General features: G+C 37.5%; 2 protein-coding genes across 3 annotated transcripts; both read right to left on the bottom strand.

Annotated features, from left to right (window-relative positions):
- Window positions 1-455: 455 nt before the first annotated feature.
- On the bottom strand, window positions 456-7,243 carry LOC141766352 (sorting nexin-5). The gene is made up of 14 exons (XM_074633161.1): window positions 6,895-7,243; window positions 6,603-6,713; window positions 6,367-6,474; window positions 4,984-5,044; window positions 4,718-4,842; window positions 3,252-3,335; window positions 3,098-3,172; window positions 2,988-3,018; window positions 2,704-2,791; window positions 2,540-2,579; window positions 2,374-2,460; window positions 2,128-2,217; window positions 1,888-1,953; window positions 456-1,787 (listed from the first exon to the last, which is right to left on the bottom strand). The coding sequence occupies exons 1-14, from the start codon at window positions 6,898-6,900 to the stop codon at window positions 1,650-1,652; spliced, it is 1,110 nt and encodes a 369-aa protein (XP_074489262.1). The 5' UTR covers window positions 6,901-7,243; the 3' UTR covers window positions 456-1,649.
- Window positions 7,244-8,530: 1,287 nt separating this feature from the next.
- On the bottom strand, window positions 8,531-12,924 carry LOC141766280 (uncharacterized). Of its 2 annotated transcripts, XM_074632975.1 has the most exons (4): window positions 12,529-12,919; window positions 12,199-12,444; window positions 11,445-11,469; window positions 8,531-8,970 (listed from the first exon to the last, which is right to left on the bottom strand). In XM_074632975.1, the coding sequence occupies exons 2-4, from the start codon at window positions 12,415-12,417 to the stop codon at window positions 8,612-8,614; spliced, it is 603 nt and encodes a 200-aa protein (XP_074489076.1). In that variant the 5' UTR covers window positions 12,418-12,444; window positions 12,529-12,919; the 3' UTR covers window positions 8,531-8,611. The 2 variants fall into 2 exon arrangements, with proteins under 2 accessions (XP_074489076.1, XP_074489086.1); XM_074632985.1 differs by lacking the exon at window positions 11,445-11,469 and having other exon boundaries at window positions 12,174-12,924.
- Window positions 12,925-13,306: the final 382 nt, after the last annotated feature.

Here is a 13,306-nt window from a genome sequence, read left to right as displayed (position 1 = left end):
GCCAAACCTCCTCTCCACCCTCTCCTCTTTTGAGACCAGTCATCTATCTCTCTCTGATTCATTCCCTCAAATGGGAACCACTCCTCCTGATTCACCCAGCGGAGAGATTACAGGCCGGAACAGATGAGATGAAGCAGCGCTGAGATATGGACCTATGGTCCGCAGCGGACAGAGAAGGGGAAGATGACATTGTGCTTATGTGCAGACATTTTTCAGTTAAGTGCGTCACAGTCTTACACCAGACTTTACTACAGGTTTCATTCAATCACAAAGAAGATAGAGTGATCATTAGTAAGAGAGATCATTACCAGATATTCACAAAGCCGGACTAGTTTCAAAACAGCTAAATAAAAAGCCAACACAGAGTGTCCGTGCTGCTGCCACGTCCTTGCAGGAGCAGTCAAACCAACTGATTAATGATCCAGAGGTAAGAAACACACACAAAGGCAAGCAGGTACTTTGGGAATCAATTCATCACACTTTATTTTGTGTGACCCGGCTGATGTGGTGGCTGGAGAGCAGCACAATACACTCTCAGCACAAAACAAATACACACACAACGGCACACTGCTAAGAAATCAAAACCATCATCTCCACCGGGGCTTTCCTGGTGGAGTATGATTGAGGAGAGACTGAGGAAAAGTGAGTGCACATTATAGGGAGGCTGTTTGATTAACAGGAAGGTTTCCCCTTTCTCTCTTTTACTTACATTTCTTTATTTACACTGGATGTGATTGAATCCACTGAAATAACTGACTACAGCACATCCAGCCGATTAGACCGTTGTCAGGCCATTAAAAAGACTATATTGGTCACTATAAGCACCATAGATGTGGGTCAATAGGGGCCTACTACACCCACTAGTAGGTTTTATCATCTATTCACATGGTAGATCACCAAAAGAAGGTATAAAAGAACACAACAGCAACTTCTAGCTACCATAGTAATTATGACAGGAGCAGAGTTCAGGGGTTTGGTCGTTGATGCCAATTTTCGTAGAGGCCAAACGGCATTACTACAACTTCTGTGTCTGTCATGTGATGCCATTGGGTCCAAAAATACTTTTTCCCATAGACTTACATTGTGAAAAAGACATCTGTAACTCAGTGGATAATTTTTTTTAGGTAAATCAACTTCCCAGTACGAACACTTGAATATCCCTTATTTAATCATTAGGTCGTAAAAGTTGTAAATTGCACTAATATCTGAATCCGGAGTTATTTTCCCTCCTCCGTTCATGTGAATGAGCCCCAGATCGAGGCTGGAGCGAGGGCTCCAATGCTGTATCCAGTTATCTTAATACATCCATGGTTCACAAGCATGAAGTTTCTCTTTCATTTTGAAACATAGTTATTTTAAGCCAAAACATGATGTTTTTCCCCTGAACTTAACTGAGTGGTTTTGTTGCCTAAACCTAAAGAAGCCGTTTGTGTTCAAAAGATAATGTTTCATTCAGTTTTACAACGTATACTAGGCGTAGTAGGCCCCTACTGACCCACATCTATGGTGCTTATAGCGACAGATAACTCCTATTTAATGGCCTGATAACAGTCAAATCGGGTGGCACAACAGGGTGGAGGACATATTTGGGTTATCCCATGCTATGTTTAGACATACTGAGGAGGATGCCTCATTAAGAGCGTGGGTCACTAGGCCATCCCTCTAAAGGCCTGCAGGTGCTGGTTGAACTGGTCAGCACTTTCTCTGGCTGTAAGAAGCTGCTTTTCAGTCCACTGGACCAGAGTCTGCTGCAGCATCTCCACACGTGCAGCCTGGAAGCGAGCAATCTGGGAGAAACAACATGAATGTCAACAAACGGGATGTTACACACTGCACCTGAGCCATGTGGAAACTACGGAGAATCCAGTTTTAAATTGGATATTTTACCTCTTGTTTAGCCACTCCATTAATGTGCTGAAACTCCGTCTCTGCTGCTTTCTTCACCTCATCCATCTGATGAATAGGGGGTGCATGTTATCATCATTATACACATACAGATTAAACTCCTCTCATCAGCTTTTCCTGGTCTACGCTCTACTTCTGAATCACATCAGCAGAACGTTACTGACACCTGCTGGTCACAAGAAAGCATCTGATCTGATCAGTGTGTTTATGTGATACACTCACAGCAGCCTTCTTCACAGGTTTGGCCTTCTCTGCATTCCTTCTGGCGGTCTCTACCTCCACCAGTTTACAGGTTCTCCTGAAGAGCATCTCCTGCGTTGGACATAGTAATAAGCATGTTACACACAGGAGTATTAGTCATATTTGTATAGTATAGTGTCGTATTACAACATGAGGCCTGGATTCAAAGTAGATGGAGAGACAGCATACACATGAGATGAGTATTAATTTTAGAACTAGAGGACACACCTTTTCTGCTTCCTGGCAGCGTGACTCCAGGTCCAGGCCGAGCCCAAGAGTGCTGACGTTGTTCTCAGCAACACTTGCCATGTTTTTCTGCCCACACACAAGCAGTGATTTGGCAAAGCAATGGTACATTGCTATGTACATACATTCCTGTTAAAAAGCAACTTACCTTCATAGATTCAAAGACTTCTGATAATTTCACACAAGCCCTGTAATACAAAGAAGGTGTCGTCAGTGTGTCTACTAATCTGTTAATCATGCAAATCAATTGAACGCAATGTTCAGAGGCATTCATTTAAAGTTCATGTGATGTTAGCCTGGGATCAGTCTCACTTAGTGAAAGCCTGTTTGTCAGGATCCTCCCCTGGTTCCACACAGATATGTAGAGCAGCTGAGAAGTGTCCACAGGCCACTGCTATTTCTGCAAACAAATAAATATATAGATACACACACTATCATCAAACTTGATGAGACAAACGATAATTGCGCTGTATTGTGGATGAACACTAATACACTACATATCCTCCTGTAGATTTCAACTGTCGAATCTGAACACAAATAAATCCTAAATAACACCAAATGATGAGTCTCTCAAACTATAAAAGAAGTTTTCTTACTTTGCTCAGTTTGCACCACATCCAGGAATCTCTGCAAGAGAAAGTTCAAACATCACACAGGACAGAAACAAACAGGGAGGAGGACAAAAACAAACAGGTGACTGACTCACCTCTGCAGCTGTCTTGACATAGCTGGTGAGAACGAGGTTATGATCTCGTTCAGTTTGAAAGAATTCATCCACATCCTGCAGACACACACATTATGGCAGTGAAAGGCGTAGAGGCTGTAAATTGTGTTTGTATGAGTCCCGGTTGTGTAGCTACCTTATGGCCTTCTTTCCTCATCTCTTCCACAGCTTGACTCAGCCGGTTGAAAAGGTTTTTCCTTACTCTCTGTCTGCCTGGAGGCTAGACACAAACACACAAATAAACATTTTTTAAGTTAATAATGTATATACTGTAATATGGCAAATGAAATCTTCCCAACATGAGTGGAAGTAGAGCGTGTAAAAGATTCTTTGGCTCATGCCAGTATAAAACCTGTTTATGCTTGATACACAGCATTCCAGACTCATCTCTCGTCAGACAGGAAATAACTTACTGTATTATCATCAGGAACTGAATCACGTCCAACACTAACACAAACTCTGACTTTTATACAAGAGAGAGGCAATGTTACTACTAATGTTGCTCATCTCATCAAAACGGTGTATGTGCCACATGCAGCAACTGAAGAACAATCCCTTGTTAAAACCCTCTCGCCGGCGATCACGACCAACTTTACTGTCTTTCAGAGGCTTTAGCAGGCTCAGTTTTAGAGCTGGTATCATATGAAACTAGAAAAACCTCAGGAATCCACTAGTAACAACCACGTCATGTTAGCTTGTCGGGAAGGAGGCCAAATAATGCTCCAAAGTAGGCTAAATTTTGGAGAGGCAAAACTTGAATGGCTATTTACAAAGGGGTCCCTTGACCTCTGACCTCAAGATATGTGAATGAAAATGGGTTCTATGGGTACCCACAAGTCTCCCCTTTACATACATGCCCACTTATGATAATCACATGCAGTTTGGGGCAAACACCATGCAGTTAATTGTGTTATTTTCGCCGATACTATGTTTGAATATTTCTGCATACTGGGGTCCCTAAACAGTTTTGGAATTACATAAATTGGGTATCACTGTAAAGCTGAGACTCTTATGGATCCAATGAGCCCAACTGTAGCTGCTGCCTTCTCTAAAGTCCATCACCGATCACAGGAACATTATGCAAAAGGCTCGTCCAAATGTGGCCATAAGTTTTGAGGACACAACTGGTGCATCATGTTGGTCACTTGTCCAATGTTATGTATGGGTGGGGTTGTTAACCTGTAAAGATGTGTTACAATTATTTACACACATTGTGATAAAGAAATGATAATTATATAGATATATTTACCGTAAACGGCGTATTGTTAGATAGTTAGCTGGTAACTACCACTACTGTATGTTGGATATTCACAGTGCAACTTCCTGGCGTGCAACACACAGCTTCATAAGTTGACAAGATCCATCTGAATGAACCATTAGGTCTGGTATGAGGCTGCTCGCCTTCATATATTCCATATATTTGGAGGGTACTATATTTGTCACATTAATCGTTCCATTTTCTCTTCTCAGACAATGAAAGTTAAACCATTTATTATCTGCCTCTCTTGTAAAAAGGTATCATGTTGCACCCTTTTGTGACATAAAATAATTCTAATCGTTAAAAAGAGGATTTTAAAAAACTGTTTATTTGTGTCCACTTACGTCTGAGCTAGTCAGGAAGGTCTCCACAGCTTTATTTTTGCCAAGTATGCTGTGAGCAGCAACCTGGCGGAGGAAGGTTTCCAGAGCTTTACAGTATGGCTGCCACTCTCCTAAACAAAGGAAACCTGCAGGAAAACCATCAACATGTTTATTATCATCAACACTTCATATCACATACTCAACACGGTGCAACAGAATAATAGACAATGACAATTAAATCCTACTTTCATGTTTTTTTTAATGGAGGGGGCCTCAGATGTACTCACCAAGCTGTTTCATAACCTTGGCAGATGCGTTCACCTGGGCCTTTGCAGGAAGAGGAGGAAACTTGAAGAAAAACAGACAGCATGTTTTAATACTTCATATTGTTTGTCGAAGCAAGCAAGATTTCTTCTATTGTTTTTTTTTCCAAAAGTAAAACTTTTTTTTCATTCTTAATTTCCCTTTTTAATTTCAAAATGTATTAGAGGATGCACTATTTTTTTTTCAAGGGGGTCCTCGGGCACAAAACATGGAAGTTAACAAACACTTAAACACATGAATAATAATTACTAAGAACATTGTAATAATTATATTATATAATAATAAAATAATAAATAATATATTGTTAATTAATTAATTAATTAATTAATTAATATACATAATATAAGTATATTAATATAATAATAATAATAATAATAATAATAATAATAATAATAATAATAATAATAATAATAATAATAATGATAATAATAATAATAATTAAAGCACATTCAAATTAATTAAACAAAAACATAAATTCAACAACTAAACAATCAACATAGTAACATCAACATGGACATACACAAAGGCTCTCCCTCCATCCCATCCCAAAACATACCAACATAAGATAATAATGATAATGAAAATAATGAACATAAAAATAATGATGAACATAATAATAAATTGACATGTAAAATTTTGAGTCTATTCATAAACTGAAAACAAAGGCAAATTCAATCAAAAACAAGAACAAGTAGATTTAAGATAAACAAGCAAGCTTTGCTCGGGAGAGGAACATACATGCTGTGTTTATGCTTTCTAAAATGTGCTTGGATTTACAGTACGCACACACATTATGCCCTGAATCAGATATGTGCTTGTATAACACATAAAACCCCGCTGCACTCACGCTCATACTAGTACATCCTGTACAAGTAGTACACAAAAAATACTTCCTGATAGGATACTGTTGCATTTTTTTGAAAAAAACAAAAACACATCCAATCAGAATAGAAAGTTTCCACTAAATTGTCTACGGTACCAGGGCCAGCTGGCAGAGTGGCAGCTTCCTGGTTGCAAAGAAAAGGAGGAAGCATTTTAAAAGGAACAAAATGCCCCCCATAACTTAAGTCATTGTTTGAAGTCAACATTTTGTTATGTGATTTTCTCATTTACAAAAGCACTGTGTTACAAGAACACAAAGTTTCATGTTATCACTTGTAGTAAATAAAGTCTGCAGGAAAGGTTACACCGTGCACACTTCCAAACAACAATGTTTTGGTTTGTCCCCTTACTGCCTGAGTTTATAGATATTCCAGTACTAATCTTCCTGTCATTGTTAGAAAAGTGTGCATACGTTTACAAGTAAGTAAGTAATAAGGGTTTGTGGACAGATGAAAAGTACTGACTATGACTCCCTGTATCCCGGGCACATCCTCCTGAGAGAACAGGTGCTGCTGAAGCCATTCAAAATCCTCATAGGTCCGAGCCACATGGTACTCCCCCGTCCCAGAAAGCTGGCAAAGACCACAGAGACAACATGTCATCCGAACAGTACCATAATTCAAACAAATCAACTGCATCAATCTGCATTCATCTGGATCTAATGTTCAGCAAATAACAAGTAAATGAATAATTTTCTCACCTTTTGAGACACAACCAGGAAGGTGAGTGTGTCCCCTTCTTTCAGTGCCTCTGTAACCTTGATGTTATGACCGTGGACACTCAGAGTAGATGTCCCTTCTTGTACTTCTTCCTGAAAAAAACAAAACTGGTGAGCAATTGTATCAACACAACAGCTGGGAGTCACATTCAATTTAAAGGGAATTAAAAACTTCACTTTCTGCCACTCTGTATATGTGGATGTCTCCATGGAGTAAAAGTCACATGACACTCAGAGGGTGTAAAAAAACAAAAACATTTTCAGGCACACTTACCATCATTGTGAAGCTTGTGAGTTAATGATTCCAGTCCGTCTTTTATCTGCTTTGTAGAGTGCTTAAAATCTCTGTTTATCTCGATAAAAAAGTGCATAAAGCTGTAAGGATCTTTTGTCCTGTGTTGGCTTTAGTGCGGTCACGCTCCAACTGCTGAGAAGGCACAGGATATCCTCTGGGTCAAAGTGCACAATGGTCCTGCGAGAATGGAAGAGTAAAACAGTTCCAGATCTATAAAGTGCTGGCGCAGGGAAAAAGATGAGCAAATGGTGAGTTAGTCAGTAACTGAGGACCTTCGACACACCCACACAGGAAAAGTGGCATAACGGTCGAATCAGTTCCCCCAGCTGTCAACATCACAACCTCACAACCTCACAAACCTGCAAACAACCACTGCACTCACAAGTTATCTCATAAAAGAGTCAGAACCAGAGATGGAAGAAGTACTCAGATATTTTCCTTAAAGAGGAAGAGATGTTATAGATTACACTGAGAGCACCCAGAGGAATGTTCTGAGTATATGAGAACATTTTCTGTTTCACCACAAGATCACAACAATAGAATGAAGCTCATTTGGGTATAAAAAAAAAAGAAAACAAGCATTCTGTGGGTCCACAAAATCAGTCTCCCATTCATCGTCTATAGAGCAGCTCCAGACTTTATACCCTATGACATCACAATTTTTAGACTTACTTCTCTGGTTTCTGGCTTTGAGAGAGAGGAGCTAATATTGATTGAACTTTCTTAAATCATGGAAATAACAAATTGGAATTCTTGATTTGGGTGAAGTTCCCCTTTAAGTAAAAGTAGCAATACCACAGTGTAGAAATACTCTGTTACAAGTAAAAGTCCTGAATTACAAATTTTACTTAAGTAAAAGTAGTAGCATCAACATATAAAAGTAAAGTAAAGGACCAACAGTAAAAGTACTCATTTTGCAGACTGGCCCATTTCAGAAGAATGATTATTATGTTACTGGAATATAATAAGTGGTGCATTATATCACTGTAATATTGCAGCTAGTAAATATGGAGATCATTTTGATATATAGTATATATATATATATATATATATATATATACACACACACACACATTTTTATCTGTTCAAAATGTACCTTAAAGGGAGATTTGTCAAGTATTTAATACTCAAATATGCTTGCTTTATGCAAATGTATGTATATATTTATTATTGGAAATCAATAAAAACACAAAACAATGACAAATATTGTCATTGTCATAACATGGCAAACTCAAGCCCAACAGGCAACAACAGCTGTCAGTGTGTCAGTGTGCTGACTTGACTATGACTTGCCCCAAACTGCATGTGATTATCATAAAGTGGGCATGTCTGTAAAGGGGAGACTTGTGGGTACCCATAGAACCTATTTTCATTCACATATCTTGAGGTCAGAGGTCAAGGGACCCCTTTGAAAATGGCCATGACAGTTTTTCCTCGCCAAAATCACCTTTGGTTAACAGTGTGCAGTGGTTAACTGCGTCCACCTCTTTTCTTTGGTTTTTAAATGTACTTGAATTGTGATGACTAATTGGCCTTTTATAATGCTCATTATAACAGTCTTTTACTCATGGATTTTAAATGAACTTCTACATACTGAACGCAAGACACAGATACTTAGATCATTCAATATAGAGACTTTATTATCAGTAAAAGACAATACAATAAAACAGTCATACAGGACACAGATACTGGACATCTAGTAGTAGTGGTGGTGGTGGTCTTCTTCATCTTCATCCCCATAAAAAAAGCCGAAGCCTGGCTCTGCAAAACTGTAATGTTCATATGGAACGTCCCCCGCCTCTCCATCCTGATGAAAGCTCCACATGAAAGGGTCCTCCACAAAGGGGCCGTCATTGAAGTCGTGGAAGTGGAAGGGTTCTTCATGACCGAAGTGGAAGGGTTCTTCATGACCGTAGTGGAAGGGTTCTTCATGACCGAAGGGGAAGCCTGACTCGTGTGGATAGTTGGGGCCAGAGCCTTCATTCTTTAGGAAAGCCTCATGGCCGACACTGTCATACAGCCTCCTCTTCTCTTTGTTGGAGAGCGCCTTGTAGGCTGGGGGAGGAGGAAACAGAGGTTTAACTCGTACACCTGGCTAAAAGTTATACAGTCTAATAATAGGACAGTCCTGCAATAACTTCATAAAGGTTATAATGTTCAGTTTTTGTTGAAACTGTTATAGAGAGGCGCTGATTCAACTTGGTCATTGTCAGAGGCTGCAGTTTGTGGCGCTATTAAAATTGTATTGCATTTACTGTATGCAGTGTTTTTTCATATTTTCTAAGGCTGTCCCTGACCAAAGAAATTCTTAATCGACAAATCAACATCTGTTAAATGGAGTTCCTCCACAAAGAAGAACACAAAAGCTCAACGTCCCTTACGAAAAGCGGTATGCTTCATGATTATTGGATTAAGTTTACTTAAGTAAAGTTCAAGTATATATTTCCCAAGTATACTTTATGTATTAAGGTTGCTAATACTTTTAAGTATACTTTAAGTTTAAGAATAGTGTGTAAGTACACTTTAAAGTATATTCTCAGTAAACAACTAGTTTAATAGCTGCAAATATACTTGTATATACTTGTAGCCCACTTTGTAGTTTATGAAAGTACACTTTTGAGTAAACTCTCAGTAAACCACTGGTTTAATAGTTTTTATACTGCAAGTATACTTGTATATATTTGTAGCCCACTTTTTAGCAAAGATGGGGACTCGAGTCTGAGACTTGGACTCAAGTCGCACACACAGTGACTTGAGACTTGACTTGAGACGCGTCGTGAACAGATAATCCAAAAATTTAGAAAATTCTTGATGAATTAAAGTAAATTAATATCAAAACAACCTTTTACAAACTCCCACACAACTACGCACAACTACAAGCCAAGTAGGCCTATAAGGCAAGAATACTTAATTATACTTTTCTTAAGTACATCTCCAACAAAAGATTAAGTACAAGTAGGCCTATAAATCAAATATACTTAGACTTTTCTGTATACTTGTCAGTATAAGCAGAGTATTCTTAAGTTGACTTTTGTTAAGTATATCTCTCATAAGTACTTAAAAAGTAAACTGAATTCTCTCTTATTTTAAGTTTAATAGCACACTTGAATAAACTTATTTTTGGTAAGGGGTATAACCTTCATAAAAGTAGGATTTATTGTAGGGCTGTTGATTTAGACTGCATCAGTATTAGCTGTCTACCTTAAAAACTAATAAATAAAAAAAAAAAAAAAAAAAACACCTGACAATATTTATGAAGCCACTTATTAAGAGAATAAAGAAATCATCTATTTTTTTAAAGTGATAAACATCCATTTCACGTGTGTACATTACATGTACAATATAGATTACACTATAAAAAAAAAGGTCCAGTGTGTGTTTACCTTCAGCAACCTCTCTGAAAATCACCTCTACTTCGACTTTTCTGTATACTTGTCAGTACAAGTCAAGTATACTTAGACTTTTGTTAAAGTATATCTCTGATAAGTACTTAAAAAGTAAACTGAATTCTCTCTTATTTTAAGTTTAAAAGAAGTATACTAATAGCATGCTTGAAAAAAAGTAGGATTTATTGTAGGGCTGTTGATTTAGACAGCATCAGTGTTAGCTGTCTACCTTAAAAACTAATAAAAAAAATAAAAAAGCCAACTGACACTATTTATGAAGCCACCTATTAAAAGAATAAATAAGTCATCTATTTTTTTAAAGTGATAACATCCATTCCACGTGTGTAAATTACATGTACAATATAGATACTAATAGCACATTTAATAATAAACTTATTTCTGCTAAGGGTATAACCTTCATAAAAGTAGGATTTATTGTAGGGCTGTTGATTTAGACTGCATCAGTATTAGCTGTCTACCTTAAAAACTAATAAAATAAAAAAAATAAAAAAACAACTGACAGTATTTATGAAGCCACTTATTAAGAGAATAAAGAAATCATCTATTTTTTTAAACTGATAACATCCATTTCACGTGTATAAATTAACATGTACAATATACACTCACTGGCCACTTTATTAGGCACACCTGTTCAATTGCTTGTTAACACAAATAGCTAATCAGCCAATCACATAGCAGCAACTCAATGCATTTAGGCATCTAGACGTGGTGAAGACGACTTGCTGAAGTTCAAACCGAGCATCAGAATGGGGAAGAAAGGGGATTTAAGTGACTTTGAATGTGGCATGGTTGTTGGTGCCACACGGGCTGGTCTGAGTATTTCAAAAACTGCTGATCTACTGGGATTTTCAGGGAGGGTCAGAGGAGAATGGGCAGAGTGGTTCGAGATGATAGAAAGGCAACAGTAACTCAAATAACCACTCGTTACAACCAAGGTCTGCAGAATACCATCTCTGAACGCACAACACGTCGAACCTTGAAGCAGATGGGCTACAGCAGCAGAAGACCATCCGGTACTAGCACCGGCCACTTTATTAGGTACACCTTGTACCTAATAAAGTGGCCGGTGAGTGTAGATCACACTATAATAAAAAAAAAAAAAGAGCTCCAGTGTGTGTTTACCTTCAGCGACCTCTCTGAAAATCACCTCTATACTTAGTCTTTTCTGTATACTTGTCAGTATAAGCAGAGTATTCTTAAGTACACTTTTGTTAAGTATATCTCTGATAAGTACTTAAAAAGTAAACTGAATTCTCTTTTAGTTTAAGTTTAAAAGAAGTATACTAATAGCACACTTGAATAAACTTATTTTTGGTAAGGCGTATAACCTTCATGAAAGTAGGATTTATTGTAGGGCTGTTGATTTAGACTGCATCAGTATTAGCTGTCTGCCTTAAATCCTACTTTTATGAAGGTTATACCCCTTACCAAAAATAAGTTTATTCAAGTGTGCTATTAGTATACTTATTTTAATCTAAAAATAAGAGAGAATTCAGTTTACTTTTGTTAAGTATATCTCTGATAAGTACTTAAAACGTAAACTGAAAGTATTCTCTCTTAGTGTCTTCTTTTTTCTTTTCTTACAAATGTATAAAATGTCATATGATGTTAAGCACTTCACCTCACTCAGGATGACCCTGTCTGTCTTATGTTGTCTGTATTGTTTGTTTGTTTTTTGTTATAAAACAACAAAAAATAAAGTATGAAAAAAAAGATTTAATATATATATTTTTTAAAAAGCCAACAGAATAAAGAAATCATCTATTTTTTAAAGTGATAAATCCATTTCACGTGTGTAAATTACATGTACAATATAGATTCCACTATAATAAAGCTCCAGTGTGTGTTTACCTTCAGCGACCTCTCTGAAGATCACCTCTGCCTCGGCGCTCTTGTTCTTATCTGGATGGTATTTGATGGCCAGTATGCGGAAAGCCTTCTTGATCTGGCTGTCGGTCGCTGTCGGCTCCACATGGAGGGTTTCATAGTAGGTCCTTCTGGTGGTGGTCTCCGAGGCAGCTGGCAGAGCTTCAGACAAGCAGAGCAGCAGGAGTCCGCAGGAGAGCAGACAGTGAGAGACACCTTGCGCTGCCATGCCGACGGACCGGCGACAGATGAGGAACTTAAGACACAACAGAGAGGTTATCTGGAAGTACAGCTGTATCTCTTGCGGTTTGACAAGCTCATCTTCGTATTAACCACTCACCAGACCAGTAATGTTGTTGCACCCAGACTGGTTTTACCTACTCAGCTGACAGCTTCAACCTGTTCCTCCTCCTATCTCAGCAGAACTCTACGCAACGAAACGTGGTGATGAAAAGTGCATCAAATTACATTTAACCTCCTCTACAGCTTGTTATTTACTTTATTTAGCTCACGTTGGGACTGCTTCTGTATGATATGAAACCTTTAAACCGTGTGTTATTAGGCTAATGTTAATTAGATCCCGGTGAAAAGGAAAACAAAACATACCTCTCAGTGCAATTCACGTGTATCGCCACTGGAGGACAGACCGCTCACTGGAAACGCAGAAGGAGAGTGTCGTCTTCTTCATTGGTAGTGAATTTGTTTTTATTGAAGATTTATTTACAAACATTCAATTTGTGAATTCAGTTATTTATTTCTCTTTTTAAGTTGTGTTTTAAACATAGAATTTTTAATTCCATTATTTATTTAGTAATTCATTAATGTATTTTTAAATGATGTAGTTATTGACTCTTTTATGGTCTTTTTGTAAATCCTTTTTTTATTTAAGATTTATTTACAAACATTCAATTTGTGAATTTAGTTATTTATTTCTCTTTTTAAATTGCATTTTCAAATAGATTTTTTTATTCCATTATTTATTTATTAATTCATTAAAAATGATTTACTTACTGACTGTTTTATGGTGTTTTTGTAAATCCCTTTTTTTTTATTAAAGATTTATTTCCAAACATTCAATTTGTGAATTCAGTTTTTTTTTTCTCTCTTTAAATTGCATT

Source organism: Sebastes fasciatus, chromosome 1 (genome assembly GCF_043250625.1).
Source record: "Sebastes fasciatus isolate fSebFas1 chromosome 1, fSebFas1.pri, whole genome shotgun sequence".
Lineage (NCBI taxonomy): Eukaryota > Metazoa > Chordata > Actinopteri > Perciformes > Sebastidae > Sebastes > Sebastes fasciatus.
Note: the sequence above shows the minus strand (reverse complement) of the source record. Positions and strands in the feature narration are given on the sequence as shown.